The sequence below is a fragment of the Gekko japonicus genome, unplaced genomic scaffold, assembly GCF_001447785.1.
Source record: "Gekko japonicus isolate JY-2015 unplaced genomic scaffold, Gekko_japonicus_V1.1 scaffold851, whole genome shotgun sequence".
NCBI lineage: Eukaryota > Metazoa > Chordata > Lepidosauria > Squamata > Gekkonidae > Gekko > Gekko japonicus.
In genome coordinates this window covers 703635-718774 of record NW_015172579.1, presented here as the reverse complement: position 1 = coordinate 718774, position 15140 = coordinate 703635, and the positions used below count along the sequence as shown (strand labels likewise).

Below are 15140 nucleotides of genomic sequence, written 5' to 3'. Positions count from 1 at the left end.
ATGGTCTTCTGGGCCAGTATTTGCTTTTCTCACTGGGAGTGGAGAGAGAAATGATTGCAAATACATGGAAAAGCACATATCCCAGAACACTGTGCTCAGAAGAGCAGGCAGGGGGAAGGGGACAGCTAATGTGTAACTTAGGTTAGGCAATCGGAGGGATAAAAGAGGAAGCCAAACTGTCAGCTGGAATCAGACGCCGAGTGCACCAAAGAGCTTGAGAGTCTCTTCCTGAGAAAGTAAATCTAAGAGAGGTATGTGCTAATTTTCTACCCTTAAAATTGTTGAGGGCAAATGATCCAAATCGGAGAATATATGTATAGTTTCTTATTTTGTCCTCAATGGAATCAAAGAGAAGATTCCAAGTTCTTCATTTTCACTATTTGTGGCTTGCATCACATGTAATGGCAATAACTCATAAAACATCCACTCTTTTTCTTTCTTAAGCAGGCATTGTTGAAACTGCAGGCAAGCATGAACCCAGGAGTGAGTTTGCTGTGCATCCTTTTGTGCATGATCCCTGTCGGCTGTGATCGGGTCTATGTTCACCCTTTCCATCTCTTTGCATACAGCCATGAGAGCTGCAAGGGACTGGAAGAAAAGGAACGGCTGGTGAAAACTTTTGTTCCTATCTCAATTGAATCTCCCATCACCCCGGTGTATGAAGAGAGTGTCAGGAACAAGAGTGAGGAGGGACCACAGATTTCAGGAGTGGACTATTTAAAAGACTTAACCTACGTGCTCGGGGCACGTATCTACAGAGAGCTGGTGGAAATGCACAAGGGAGAAAATATTCTTCTGTCTCCCACAAGCATATATCAATCCCTTCTAATCTTCTACCTAGGGGCTTCTGGACGCACAGCAAGTGAATTGCAGGGTTTGTTAGGATTTGCTCCTCCATCCATTAGCCAAGACTGCACCTCCAAAATAGATGGGCACAAAATCCTTCCTGTCCTGAGGACCATCAGCAGTCCCAAGGAGGCCGATGAGCTGCTCTTCTCCAAGCTCTTCTGCCTTTTTTCAGCCCCAAACGTCCATTTATCTGAATCCTTTGTCCATGAATTGACCTTTGCTGACATTAATTTCTATGTACGAGCTGTTGACTTTACAAACCCCACTCGGGCAGGAGAACAAATCGATGCTTTTGTCAAAAGCAAAAATACCCACACAAGCAAGTCTTTGCTGACAGACGTCGATCCGGCAAGCAACTTGTTGTTTGCAACCTATACTCAGTTCAAAGGTAAGAGAGGAAATCCTTGTCGCTTAATACAAATGGCAGTCCCCGGGGCAGGCAAAAAATCATCAGATGTCTGTCTAGTTCAGCATCCTGTCCTAAGAGGAGCCAGAAGCTTCTAGGAAGCTCAAAAGCATAGCAAAATAGGAAAACCCATCCTGCCACTGTTTGTGCCCAGTGTCTCAAACCTAGAGGTGCACTGCCTTTAAAGATAGGAGTTCCATTCCTAGCTACATATGCACAAAATATTGATAGAGCTATTCTCTGTACATTGATTGAAACTTTTTTTAAAAGGTCCTTTTATGCTAGTGGCCATGCCAATATCCTGTTCAGTGGTGACACCATTCAGTGGTGTGCGAAAAGACAGGTAAGGACTACCTTCTTCAGTGTTTCAAGAGGAGTGTTGGGTGGCACAGGGTGCACGAAAAATTGCTTTAACAGTTCAGGCCATGTCTTATCTCTCAATCAGAGAATATTGCTAAATCTGCAGAAGGAAAGTTGTAAGAGATCACTGAGATGCGAATCCTAACAAGATGTTTGAAATTGTACCTTCTTCTTGTAGCGCGTTATTATATTGTTCATCGTAGAATAATGATATCATTCTCAATGTCACTCAAGTGACTTTATTAGAGGTGAAATAAAGCAAGCTCATAGAATGTAGCAAATCCACACGGGAAATCTTCTGAGAAATGACAGTTACAAAGACAGCTTCAAGATTTCCTGTGTTTTTAAAAGGAAGAGAAAAGGGGCATGGGAACAAAGAAAAGGGTAGGAGGGTGAAGGAAAAGAATTAGAGGGATAAGAGGGCATTTCCAGAGAGAAGTGAGCCAGCCCCATTTCCCCTACAAATAGAGCTTCGCATTTCAGTTTCCCTGAAGGGCGTCTTCCTCCAAAAGAAAGGAGAGTCCTAATTCCTGAAGCTGTGGTGGCTCAAGTGGTTAAGACGCTGAACTGCAGGCTGTGGAAGGTCGATAGTTCAGGAGTTCGAGACCCGAGTGTGCCGCATGACGGAGTGAGCTCCCGTCTCTAGTTCCAGCTCCTGCCAACCTAGCAGTTCGAAAGCAAGAAATTGCAAGTAGATAAATAGGTACAATGTCAGTGGGAAGGTAACAGTGTTCCGTGCGCCTTGGTGTTTAGTCATGCTGGCCGCATGACCACGGAAACATCTTCGGACAGCGCTGGCTCTTCGGCTTTGAAACGGAGATGAGCACCGCAACCCTAGAGTCGGATTCGACTGGCTTTTGAGCAAGGGAACCTTTACCTTTAATCCCTGAAGAGCAGCCACCATTTTGTTTCCAGCACAACTAATGTCTACCAGAAAATTGTCCTCCCCTTCCTCTTCTGTCAGAGGCGCTTTCACTGGCACAAGAAGTTCTGTTGGCACAAGAGTGGTACCTGCCCAGATCCCACTGTTCAGTGCAACCCACAAAGCTCATTGGCCAGGTGGGTCCCACAGTATCAGTATTTTGGATGTCTCAGGAGTTTTCTGGGGAAAGGTAAGGGCAGGCATGAACTGCATCTATGAGCACTATTGCATTCATGCTTCATAGGATCCAAGTATATCTTCTGACTTCTACATTTAATTCCTAGCAGCAACATTCTGAAAAAAGTTTTCTTCTTTTAAGAGACTTCCAGAAAGCTTTTGATAAAGTTCCTCATCAAAGGCTCCTAAGTAAGCTCAAAAATCTAATTAATAGAAAACAGAAAGTGAGTATAAATGGGCAATTTTGTCAGTGGAAGGTGGTAAGCAGTGGGGTATCTCAGGGATCAGTACTTGGTCCACTGCTTTTTAACTTGTTCATTAATGATTTGAAGTTGGGAGTAAGCAGTGAAGTGTCTAAATTTGCGGATGATACAAAGTTGTTCAGGGTGGTGAGAACCAGTGAAGATTGTGAGGCACTCCAAAGGGATCTGTCAAGGATGGGCAAGTGGGCGTCAATATGGCAAATGGGGTTCAATGTGGCCAAGTGCAAGGTGATGCACATTGGAGCCAAAAATCCTAAATATAAATACACGTTGGTGGGGTCTGAACTGGCAGAGACTAATCAAGAGAGAGACCTTGGAGTCGTAGTAGATAACTCACTGAAAATGTCGAGACAGTGTGTGACTGCAATAAAGAAGGCCAATGCTATGCTGGGGATTATTAGGAAGGGTATTGAAAATAGATCAGCCAATATCATAATGCCCCTATATAAATCAATGGTGCGACCTCATTTGGAATACTGTGTGCAGTTCTGGTCACCACACCTTAAAAAGGATATTATAGCTTTGGAAAAAGTGCAGAAAAGGGCAACTCGAATGATAAAAGGGTTGGAACACTTTCCCTATGAGGAAAGGTTAAAGCGCTTAGGGCTCTTTAGCTTGGAGAAAAGACGACTGAGGGGTGACATGATCGAGGTTTATAAGATTATGCATGGGAAAGAGCAGGTAGAGAAAGAGGTACTTTTCTCCCTTTCTCACAATACAAGAGCTCGTGGGCACTCAGTGAAGTTGTTGAGCGGTCGGGTTAGAACAGATAAAAAGGAAGTACTTCTTCACCCAAAGAATGATTAACACATGGAATTCACTGCCACAGGAAGTGGTGACGGCTACAAGCATGGACGGCTTCAAAAGGGAATTAGATAAGCATATGGAGCAGAGGTCCATCAGTGGCTATTAGCCATGAGGTATAGATAGGGGCTCTGGGGCAAGTGATGCTCTGTCTTCTTGGTGCTTGGGGGGGGGATCAACAGTGGGAGGGCTTCTAATGTCCTGGCCCCACTGGTGGACCTCCTGATGGCACCTGGTATTTTTGGCCACTGTGTGACACAGAGTGTTGGACTGGATGGGCCTTTGGCCTGATCCAACATTGGCGTCTCTTATGTTCTTATGAGAGCTTAATAAGCCTTACAAATTCTGTTCTCCCTTTTGTATGTACAGAGAACTTTGAAAAAATTGGTAGAATGAGACATGTTCCCATCCTATCTTATAACCAACATATGAAATTACAGTGTTATTAAAGATTTTAATAGTGATGTGATGTAGCATATGTTTCCCCCATAAATAAGTGATTCTTAAGAATTCTACCGCAAGTAATGAAGATTAGGTAGCAGAAGAATGTTGTTTCCAGACAGTCAAAGCATGAATACAACATATCTTTTGCAGGATACTTTAATCTAAATTTAAATTTATAAACTATTGTGGTGGAAGGAAGAATTGCCGTACTATTGCTTATCCCTTTAAGCTAAATGGCATGGTTAGAAGTGTGCTGAATCCAGTTGAAAGGACAGGAGGATACCCAATTTTCAAAATCCCTAGAGAACAAAGAACACAAGCTACTCCAGGGACTTCCTAGAAGGGGCTAATCACAAGAGATAGGTGCCATTAATGGGAAAGATGTCTGGAGAAAATTCTTGCTATAATCTTTTCCATGGTATGCTTTGAGAACCACACCCAATCCTGTAAACAAAGAGTCAGATTGAAACTATGACATTGGACGGAAAGGCACTCCTCTAGCTGCAGACATAAAGACATCTTGCATAAGTAGAATATGGATTCAACCTTTGGATTCCACTCCTGTTTCCCTACCTCTTTTTTCCTTTCCTTAACACCAAATTCCATTGCACAAATTTGTTGTTGGGAAGCTCATTAGTGAGCCAGACAAATGGGCTCAATCTGTCTTCTCTTTTGTTTCCAGCCATTGTGAAGGGAGCCTCACTTCTGAATGACCCTCAGGAATTCTGGACCAATTCAGAAACAAAGATCTCAGTGCCTATGATGAGAGTCACTGGAAACTTTGAGCATAAATTTGATAACAACCTGAATCTTTCAGTCATCAAAACTGCTGTCAGTGAGAGTGTATTTCTGCTGCTATTGCAGCCCATCAACAATGAAGACTTGACTGGTGCAGAGACGCAGTATTCCATACAGCCTTCTTATCTGTGGCTGCAAAAATTATCACCGAGGTATGTTTTTTTATAGGAAACATAGAGGTTTATTGGAATGTAAGAATTACTTTTGTGGGGTAGTGACCATCTTGGGGAGTGCCTTCTCCTTTCACTTGGGTCAGTTGCTGAACAGAGGTAGGCCCACTAAATTAAACACTGGAATTTCAATCCAAGTATTAAATGGTGCACTCCGCCTGTAATTTATCGTCATCCAGACGAGTTAGTTAAATGCAAACAATGAGTATGTGAGGACTGGAGAATGGTCTTTTTGCACCTACCCTGTTTCTCTGAGCACAGCAATGTGATTTTCTCCTTTTCATACCTTTACAAATTGTAATAATCCAGTGAACCAAAATGGAAGAGCTTGTGAAGGTTTTCAGACCAGTTTATTTTCTTAACATAGAGGTTTTCAGTAATAAAAGTTATCAAAGTAGTTAAGAGATCTAGGGCAGAATTTAGTGAACAAAGTTAGCTATGTGGGGGCAGTTCCAGTTCCGATTTGACCCTGCAGGATGTCTGTGGTAATAAGATATGTATATAAGGGAAATTAGAAAAAAAATACCAAAATAAAATTTTTAGTTAAGATTTTGAAAATGTAAATGGTAGCACAAGATATGAGTTTCAGTTATCATACAGAAACTACACCATCAATGTAGTTGGTGGACTGAGCTACTGCCATGGCCCCATCAGTCAGTCAAGTTCAAGATGGTGTCCCTCAGTTGTACAAAACCAAGGACAGTCAAATTGCATTTCAAACATCTTGTTTGCAAGAAGAAGTCACAGAACACTAACCTCATCTGGGTTACATGACTTCAGGGCAATCATACCATTGGCCCTTGGAAATCACTTGGGAGTCCAAATTTAAATTGCCTATACATATTGGAGAAATAATGGTTGAAGACTGTTGGGCAAGGATTAAATATTATTCTGTGTTGGAGCAGTTTAACAAAACTCTGGAAGTGGCAACATTTGATTATGCTTAATGGTATTGTGTTAACCCAAGAAAGGAGATGAATGATAGGTAGCAAATTCATTGAACTGAAAGTTTAAACATGGCTGCAAGTTGGGTTCAAAATAAATGCAAAATCATAACACAGAACATGGCATCTAATGCAGCATATAGCACATCCTAGTTTTATACCACATCCTCCCTCCTTATTCTTAAGGGTGTGCCTCTGTCACTGGCACAGTCCATCAGGAGACTGGGCATGACTTTGGATTCGTCCCTGTCCATGGTTGCGAAGGTTGCCAAACTGGCATTTTTCCAACTGCGCCAAGTTAGGCAGCTGGCTCCCTACCTGTCTCATCCTGACCTAGCCATGGTAATCCATGTAATGGTCACCTCCAGGTTAGACTACTGTAATTCGCTCTACATGGGCCTGCCCTTGTGCCTGAACCAGAAGCTCCAACTGGTCCAAAATGCAGCCACACATGTCCTCACCAGGACCCCCTGGACAGCACACATTCAACCAGTGCTGTGTGAGCTGCACTGGCTTCCAGTGGAGCACCAGATCACGTTCAAGGTTCTGACCTTCAAGGCCCTTAGTGGTCAGGGACTTTCTCTCCCAGTATGCCCCTGAAAGATCGTTACGCTCAGGGAATAACAACTTCTTGGTGGTCCCTGGCCCAAGAGAAGTCCAGCTGTCCTCTACAGGGCAAGGGTTTTTTTTGCTCTGGGCCCTGCCTGGTGGAACGCTCTGCCAGAAGACATCCGTGCCCTGTGGGAGTTATTACTTTTCCACAGGGCATGTAAGGCAGAGATGTTCCACCAGGCATTTGGTTGAGGATAGCGACAGGGGGGGGGATAGTATGTAGGGTTGCCAAATTAAATTTGCTTACCGGCGGGGGAGCATCTTGTCGATCCGGGAGCCGGCCGGGGATGCATGCGCGCCGCCAGAACGTCACCGGAAGTGACGCATGATGTTGCACATTCGGGGCGTGGCCAAGATCGTCGGGGGGGGAGCCATATGGTTTCCCCCCCACCCTCTGGGGCATGCCCCCCTACGTCGTGCGTCACCTCTGGTGACGCAGCTTCGGGGGGCAGGGTTTCACCCGGGGCCGATTTCCGTCACATCGGAAATCGGCCCTCCAAAGCGGGGGATTCCCCGCCCCCCGGGCCGATTTGGCAACCCTAATAGTATGACATCTGGCACTCTCATACACTTCCCCATCCCTCGCGACCTCTCCCCCCAGGGAGGCTGGAGAGCTGGATTTTTATTCTTTTTTGCCATCCTGTATATTGTACATGTATATTGTTTTTATCTATTGATATTTATTGGCTTGCTTTAACTCGATTTTAAAATTGAGATTTGTATATTATTTTGTTGTAAGCCGCCCTGAGCCCTACTAGTAGGGAAGGGCAGCCAAGCAAATCCAATTTAATAAATAAATAAATAAATATTCCGGAAAGCCATCTAAAACATGCAGTAAAAAGTACTGCAGAGTCTGAGAGATTTTTTTTTTTTAAAGACATTGACATATAAAAGCTTTTATGAGAGCCCATTTTGTTAGGTGCTTGAAGTGGTATCTTAAGTTGGCAAGTATATGTAGATACATATATGGGTTCTGGACACCAGCTGCCTAGAGAAAAACGTCCTATCCTTCAACAGAAGTTTAATTAAATGTTATTTATCTGGTAACGCTATTTACCTCCTTGCCACGAAAATCTTCCTCTGCTTATTTCCATACAATAAGCCTCTATAAAAGGGAAAGGACACTTTTCTCCAGGGATGATGGGGGGAGGGAAAAAGTTTGTGCATAATACGACTGAAAGTCCAAGGGTTGGATCAAACCAGAGGATCAGAATTTTTTTTGCCTTCCTCCACTTTTGCAAGAACTCTTCTGCAAAGATGATTCTTGAGGTCTCAGAACCCGCATGGACTAAAAGCAATGTGGCTGGCGGCGACGACGCTGAATTTAGAAGAGGTTGGTGAGCAAAATTGCTAGGGGAAGGGTAGGAAAGAAGGCAGCAATGCTGGGGGTGGGGATTACAGAAAGAAAATGGTAAAATGTTGCAAAAATAATTCCTCTCTCTTTTTGTATTTTCTGCAGACGAATCAATTTAACTTTGCCAACGTTATCCTTTGAAAGTGTTTATAACCTTCAGGACCCCCTTAATAAAGTGGGCCTATCTGAACTGCTGGGAAAGAGGGCCAACTTCAGTAAGATGACTGACGTCAACCTGAATGCTAGAAAGGTATAATCTATGTTTTGTACATGTTACACATATAAAATTCCATGTCAACTACAGAAAGCAATGACAGCAGTTCTAGGTGAAAAATAGACAATATAAAAATGGTGCGCTTCAGCAGTGCAAGCAACTCAAGTGAACACTATGGGCAGGGCCGGCTCACTCACTAGGCGAACTAGGCGATCGCCTAGAGCGGGATGGCCATTAGGGGCACCAAACTGCACCTGGCCCTGTACTCTGGGAGTTTCTTGATTATTTGTGTTTTTTATTTTTCCTAAAATGCATTAATTTTTTAAAATTGGTGGGCGCACCGGGGGGGGGGCAGCATAAGGGATCCTCGCCTAGGGGGCAAAATAAGCTGGAGCCGGCCCTGACTATGGGATAATGAAAAGCTGGATTAATGTATTTAACAGAATAAAGACATTGCAAGCAGGGGATTAGCAAGGACTTGCATGGCGTGTCTCGGGCCCCCTCCCCTACTCTTTCCTCTTTCCTTTCCCTGAAAGTTCCCATAGCCTCTCCGTCTTTTAATGCTTCCCTCTCTCTTTCCCACACATCAGCAAATTTGCCTTTACCTGCCCCCCCGGTCTTCAGCTTTTCCTTCTTCCCTGCCCCCGACAGCCTCTATTAGGGAAAACTACGGCCCTGTTGAGCAGTGCCAACACCCCATTTTTAAAAAAAGATTTCAGATTTCTTTGCAAACCGGGGGGCTTTTTCAGGTTTATAGAAAGACCTGGGTAGCCCTGACCTGGATAGCCCAGGCTACCCCAATCTTGTCAGATCTTGAAAACTAAGCAGGGTCAGCCCTGATCAGAATTTGGATGGGAGACCACCAAGGAATAGTAGGGTCATAAATGGAGTCAGGCAATGGCAAACCAACTCTAAACTTCTCTTACCTTGAAAATCCCATGAGGTCACCATAAGTCAGCTGTGACTTCATAGCAAAAAATAAAATAAACAATAGACCTCTCTTGCTTGTTCATAGCTTCAGTCTCTAGATCTAAGAACTTGCAGATTTCGTCAAGTTGAGAATTGGATATATTGACAAATGGGTCACCCCATTGCCTCCGCTTTTGCTTCCTCACCTCTCCACCACCCTTTTCTCCCTTTCTCTCTTTCTTCCTCCCCCATGCCTATTGTCACTCTTTCTTTCTCTCTATTTCTCCCTCCTCCCATAACTACTGTCACTTCTTCTCTCTTCCTCTATCTCCCTTCTAACATGGCAAGTGAGCCCACTGCTGTATCCTGCTTTACCACTTTGAGAATCATAATTGCAGAACAGGACAGATGTGGATACTATATGAGGCATGCCAACAAGAATATAAGAGGTCCAGTCTGGCATTTCACAGCCTCTTTGTCTAAAGAGAAGGGAGCAGACTCTATGGAAATTCTAAGATGGAGTCAGTTTGACTTATGTTATACAATTCAATAATCTTTTAAAAGGCAAACTCTTTAATATTATCACCATGGCCTTTGTGCTGTGCTGGTACAAATTCCATTAAGTCTTCTATAAATATTATCAGTCACATCATAGAGAATTTTCTAGAAAATTCTAGAGCAGATTATTAAATGCTGTCTGTGAGTACCTTGAACAGAATGAGTTAATTGGTAGTAGCCAGCATGGGTTTATCAAGAATAAGTCATGCCAGACCAACCTTATCTCCTTTTTTGACAGAGTTACTAAAATAGTTGAATCTGGCAGTGCTGTGGACATAGTGTATCTAGATTTCAGTAGAGCATTTGACAAGGTTTCTCACGATATCCTTGAGGATAAGCTGGTTAAGTGTGGGCTGGATGGTGCAACTGTTGGATGGATTCATGGTTGATTGAAAAATCGTACCCAACAAGTGCTCGTAAAAAGAAAGCTAATGCAATCTTAGGATGCATTAACAGAAGCAGGGGTCGTTTGGGGCTGGAGCGTGCCGGAGCGCTGCTCTGGCAGCCCAGGATCGGGAACAAATGACGGCGGCGGCAAGCCTCGCCCCTGCGCTCCTTTCTTCTAGAGTTGCACCGCAGCAGTGGCGCGATCTTAACATTATATTCTATGCCTGTCCGCTCTTTTCTTCTTGGCTCACCTGCAAGGCAGGCGAGGGTGGGTGGGGGCTCCTGAAGCCTTCCTCAGCTCGCCTGCTTGGGCGAGCGAGCCTCTCCGCTCTCCCCCGGCCATTCCTGGCTCCCCCGCCAGGCAGGAAAGCCAGGAGAGGGAGGGGCTCCTGAAGCCTTCCCCGCTTGGGCGAGTGAGCCGAGGAAGGCACGGGGAGGCATTTAAATGCCTCTCCACTCTCCCCCAGCCCTTCCTGGCTTGTCCGCTAGGCAGGCAAGCCAGGAGAGGGTGGAGGGCCTCCTGAAGCCTTCCTCGGCTTGCCCACATGGGCGGGCTAGCTGAGGAAGGCACAGGGAGACATTTAAATGTGAGCCTGCTCTAGCAAGCTGGGTTTGTACCTGGCTTGGGAGGGTGCTAATTGGGCTTCGGGTGGGTCAGGAAGCATAGGGCCTTCCCATCAGCCAGGCGGCATCTTTCCAGTGTCTGTCTTCACCCTCTAGCTTCAGGTGGTGGGGCAGGGCACGGACCACTTACTCCCCTAGGCAGCGTGAGGCCGGCTACCCGGTACACAGGCAGCTGGGGTTCCCATGGGACAGGGCTGTGGTGGGATGGCGACATCTGCGTGACCCTCCTTTTTGCGCCTTGGTGGGTGCAAGGGAGTAGCCCTGAGGCAGCGGGAGCCCAGTGGCTATGGCAGAACATGCTACGGGTTCCTGCCCATCTGGGCTCACAGCCGAGGTGCTCCTGGGGACTTATTTCCTGCACACACAGGGACTGCAACGGGGTGGCTGGTGTCAGTGAGGCCCTTTCCCCCTCACGCTGGAGGCTCTGAAGGAGTTGCAAGGCCAGCTTGGGGGGGGGAGATGCCTGGGCCCACTGGTAGTTTACTCAGCGGGCAGCAGCAGGGCGAGGGGCGCAGATGCCATCCACCCCCTGTGCGTGCATGAAGAGCTTTGCTCTACAGAGCGCATGCAGCCCATCAGTCCTGCCGGGGCTTCAGTAAGGCACCGTGGGACAGCAACAGAGCACAGAGCATCTGACGGGCTTCACTCCACAGCCTCTTCTAAGTATGGGATGCAGGCAGTAGGTGATGTGAAAGACCTCTGCCTGAGACCTGAGAGAGCTGCTGCTAGTCAGAGCAGATGATTCTGATATTGGTGGACCGAGGGCCCGATTTAGACTAAGGCAGCTCCATGTATGCTGCAGTAGAAGTGGCTTATCCCTTTCCCTGAGAAGCTCCCAGATATTAGACATCCCCCCCCCCCTTGCGAGATCTGCAGCCAAGGCAATGGGAGCAGGGCTTTGCAGTAGGATCTCTGATGGCTAGTTAGACAAGAAGGGAGGCTTTCGGGGCGGTAGCTCAGTGGCATAGCCCCTTCTTGCATGCAGAGGGTCCACAGTTCAAACGCTGGCACCTCCAATTTAAAAGGTTCAGGAGGGGGCAATACTGTTTCTAAGCGGTGGAGCCTTGGGAGCAGAAATTTTACTTTGTGAGCTACTGGCATTAAAGTCGCAAGTGAGCAATTCGGCTACTGCACACTTAGGTTGCCCTGCAGCCACCCTTCCTGAACTAAGACAAAAATGGCTGTGCCAGAGGCTAATTAATTAAAACAAACAAAAAACCCACCTGATCTTGCTCACACTAACTCAGCTTAGAGGGATCACTGGGTGGAGATCCAGGAGAGTGGCTGCTGGTCTGGAGGGACGATCTGACTTGACGGTCTGATTCAAGACAGCTTCATGTGTTTGTGGGGTGAATACCCAGGGGTAGGCTTTTTATTAAAACACAGCATTTATTTATAACTGATTTTTTAATGACGATTTTTGACTGATTTTGTCTGTTTAAATACTTGCCTGCTGAGCAGAGCAGTTGCACAGTAAGGATGGGATGGCAGGGAGTGGAGGGGTGGGGTTGGGATGGGGGTAGAACTCAGGCTGTGAGAATGTGCATACATGAAGAATCTGTTGCATTGTATGGCATGGTTGGAAAGGAATACAACAAAGTAACCTGCTGGACAGCTGTGAACAGACAAATCTATCAATGAAAAATCAGCTCCTTGTTTGCAATTGGTGAACAGGATGTCAACCAAACCGGCAGCTGTTCAAGCATTCCTACATAAGAGTAGGGATGAGCCAATACAATGTATGTATCTAGCCTTCTGACACACTTCTGGTGATGTCAGGGGGTGTGGCATATGCAAATGAGTTATGCTAATGAATTCTATGAAATGACCCCTGAACAGAAGCATTGTGTCCAGATCATGGGAGGTAGTAGTCCTGCTCTATTCTGCTATGGTCAGGCCTCACCTGGAGTACTGTGCCCAGTTTTGGGCACCACATTGTAGGAAGGATGTTGATAAGCTTGAGCGTGTCCAGAGGAGGGGAACCAGAATGGTGAGAGGGTTGGAATCCAAGTCTTATGAGGAAAGGCTGAAAGAGTTGGGTCTGCTTAGCCTGGGAAAGAGAAGGCTTAGAGGGGACATGATTGCAGTCTTCAAATATTTGAAGGGCTGTCATGTAGAAGATGGAGCAGATCTATTCTCTCTTGCTCCGGATTGCAAGACTAGATCTAATGGGTGGAAATTACAAGGGAGTCATTACTGGCTAAATATCAGGAGAAACTTCCTAACTGTATGGATGAGCAGTGGAACAGTCTGCCTCGGAAGGTGGTGGATGCTCCTTCGCTGGACGTTTTCAAGCGGAGGCTGGACGGCCATCTTTCGGATATGTTGTAGGGCTATCTTTCGGCTATGCTCCTGCAGAGTGCAGGGGGTTGGACTAGATGACCTGCAAGGTCCCTTCCAACTCTAACATTCTATGATTCTATGATCTATAGGCCCTTTTGATTTGCACTTAAAAAAAATTACCTTTTCGTTTACTTGGACTTTTATTTGCCATCCCTCTGTCATGCGCTGTTGCCTCAAACTAGCGGGCTCACTGCGAACTTTTGCACTTGCAGATTATAAACCAGCAACTGTTTGAACTCCGTCCTGGTAAAGGAGATCACACAGAAAACCCTACAGAACAAAACGAGGACACCGAGACACTCAGCATAACACTGAACAAGCCTTTCCTGTTGGCAGTGCATGAAAAAGAGTCAAGTGCTTTGCTGTATTTTGGCAGAGTGATAAACCCACTGCAATGAACATAAATCTCACATTAATATGATTTCCCTGATTTCCTTCAGTAATTTCCCTTACTTTGTAACTGTTCCCCCCCCCTTTTGTTGCTATGTTAAACTGTTTGAAATTTTGGAATAAAGGTGATGTCTTTCACATCTGTATCCGATGTAAGGACTAGTAGTCCCTTTCTAAAATCCCCCTTCACTTAAAGGTGGGTATGGGCTCGGTACACAACTGTGGATGTCTAAGGATGGCTTGTGCACTCTCTCATACCTCCCTTTACCTTACTGGCTTGGAGAGTCTTCAAACTCCAGTTTGCAGTGACATCCAATTGAGGGTGCCTGGGCAAATTGGAAGTTGCTTTCCCCCCTGTAAACTGAGATTCTAAATCTCATTTTAATCTCCATTGAGAATGCCGGTTTGTGTGTGTGTTGGGGACAAACTTCCATTTTGCCCAGGTGCTTGCGTTGGACACCAAAGCAGGAAGGTTCCACTTGCTTTTTGCATGGGAGGGAAGGAGGTGGTGGGGAGTAGCTTACAGACGCAGCCAACAAGCCATGCTTGGTACCAACAGGCATGAAACTCATGAGGATTACCTTGCTGGGTTTGATAGCAGACTGTCTTCCACCTGTGAACAGCCCAGGGTGCTTCCAGAAGCCAACAAAGCATGCTGATGATAGTCACCCCCTGCTTGCCCCCATAGTCCAGAAATCAGAAGTGTAATGCCTCTGAACATAGAATTCCATTTAGATGCTACAGCTAATGGCCACTGATAGGATTCTCCTCCATGAACTTTTTGTTGTTGTTCAGTCGGACAGTCAAGTCGGACTCTTTGCAACCCCATGGACCACATCACGCCAGGCCCTCCTGTCTTCCGCCGTCCTCCGGAGTTTGCTCAACCTCATGTTCATTGCATGAATAACACTGTCTGACCATTTTTGCCGTCCCCTTCTTCTGTTACCTTCAATATTTCCCAGCATCGGGGTCTTCTCCAGTGAGTGTTCATTTCTCATTTGGTGGCCAAAGTATTTGAGCTTCAGCTTCAGTATCTGGCCAATCCAGTCAGGGTTGATCTCCTTTAGGATTGACTGATTTGATCTCCTTGCTGTCCAGGGGACTCTCAAGAGTCTTCTCCAGCACCATAATTCAAAAGCATCTATTCTTCAGCGCTCGGCCTTCCTTATGATCCAACTCTTGCAGCCATACATTACTATTGGGAATACCATTGCTTTGACCATATGGACTTTTGTTGGCAGGGTGATATCTCTACTTTTTATTATGCTGTCTAGGTTCGCCATCGCTTTCCTTCCAAGGAGCAGGCATCTTTTAATTTCATGGCTGCAGCCACCGTCTGCAGTGATCTTGGATCCCAGGAACGTGAAGTCTGTCACTACTTCCACTTCTATTTGCCAAGGAGCGATGGGGCCGGATGCCATGATCTTAGTTTTTTGACACTGAGTTTCAATCCAACTTTTGCACTCTCCTCTTTCATCCTGAGCAAGAGGCTCTTTAGGTCCTCTTCACTTTCTCCCATTAGAGTGGTATCGTCTGCCTATGAGGTTGTTGACATTTTCCCCGGCAATCTTAATTCCGGCTTGTGATTCATCCAGGCCGGCATTTCACATGA

At 45.8% G+C, this 15140-nt stretch overlaps 1 protein-coding gene across 1 annotated transcript; it reads left to right on the top strand.

Moving 5' to 3' along the window:
• The first annotated feature begins 471 nt into the window (after positions 1–471).
• Positions 472–13603, top strand: AGT (angiotensinogen). The gene is made up of 4 exons (XM_015421444.1): positions 472–1237; positions 4908–5175; positions 8209–8353; positions 13351–13603. Exons 1-4 carry the CDS (start codon positions 472–474, stop codon positions 13534–13536), a joined length of 1365 nt encoding a protein of 454 aa, XP_015276930.1. The 3' UTR covers positions 13537–13603.
• The last annotated feature ends 1537 nt before the right edge of the window (positions 13604–15140 follow it).

What these genes read in the sequence shown, in the direction of transcription:
- AGT (XM_015421444.1), top strand. Translation starts at nt 472, where the DNA reads ATGAACCCAGGAGTGAGTTTGCTGTGCATCCTTTTGTGCATGATCCCT. An exon ending in CTGCAAAAATTATCACCGAG is followed by an intron (nt 5,176 to 8,208) that starts GTATGTTTTTTT and finishes TATTTTCTGCAG; the next exon opens with ACGAATCAATTTAACTTTGC. An exon ending in TCAACCTGAATGCTAGAAAG is followed by an intron (nt 8,354 to 13,350) that starts GTATAATCTATG and finishes TTGCACTTGCAG; the next exon opens with ATTATAAACCAGCAACTGTT.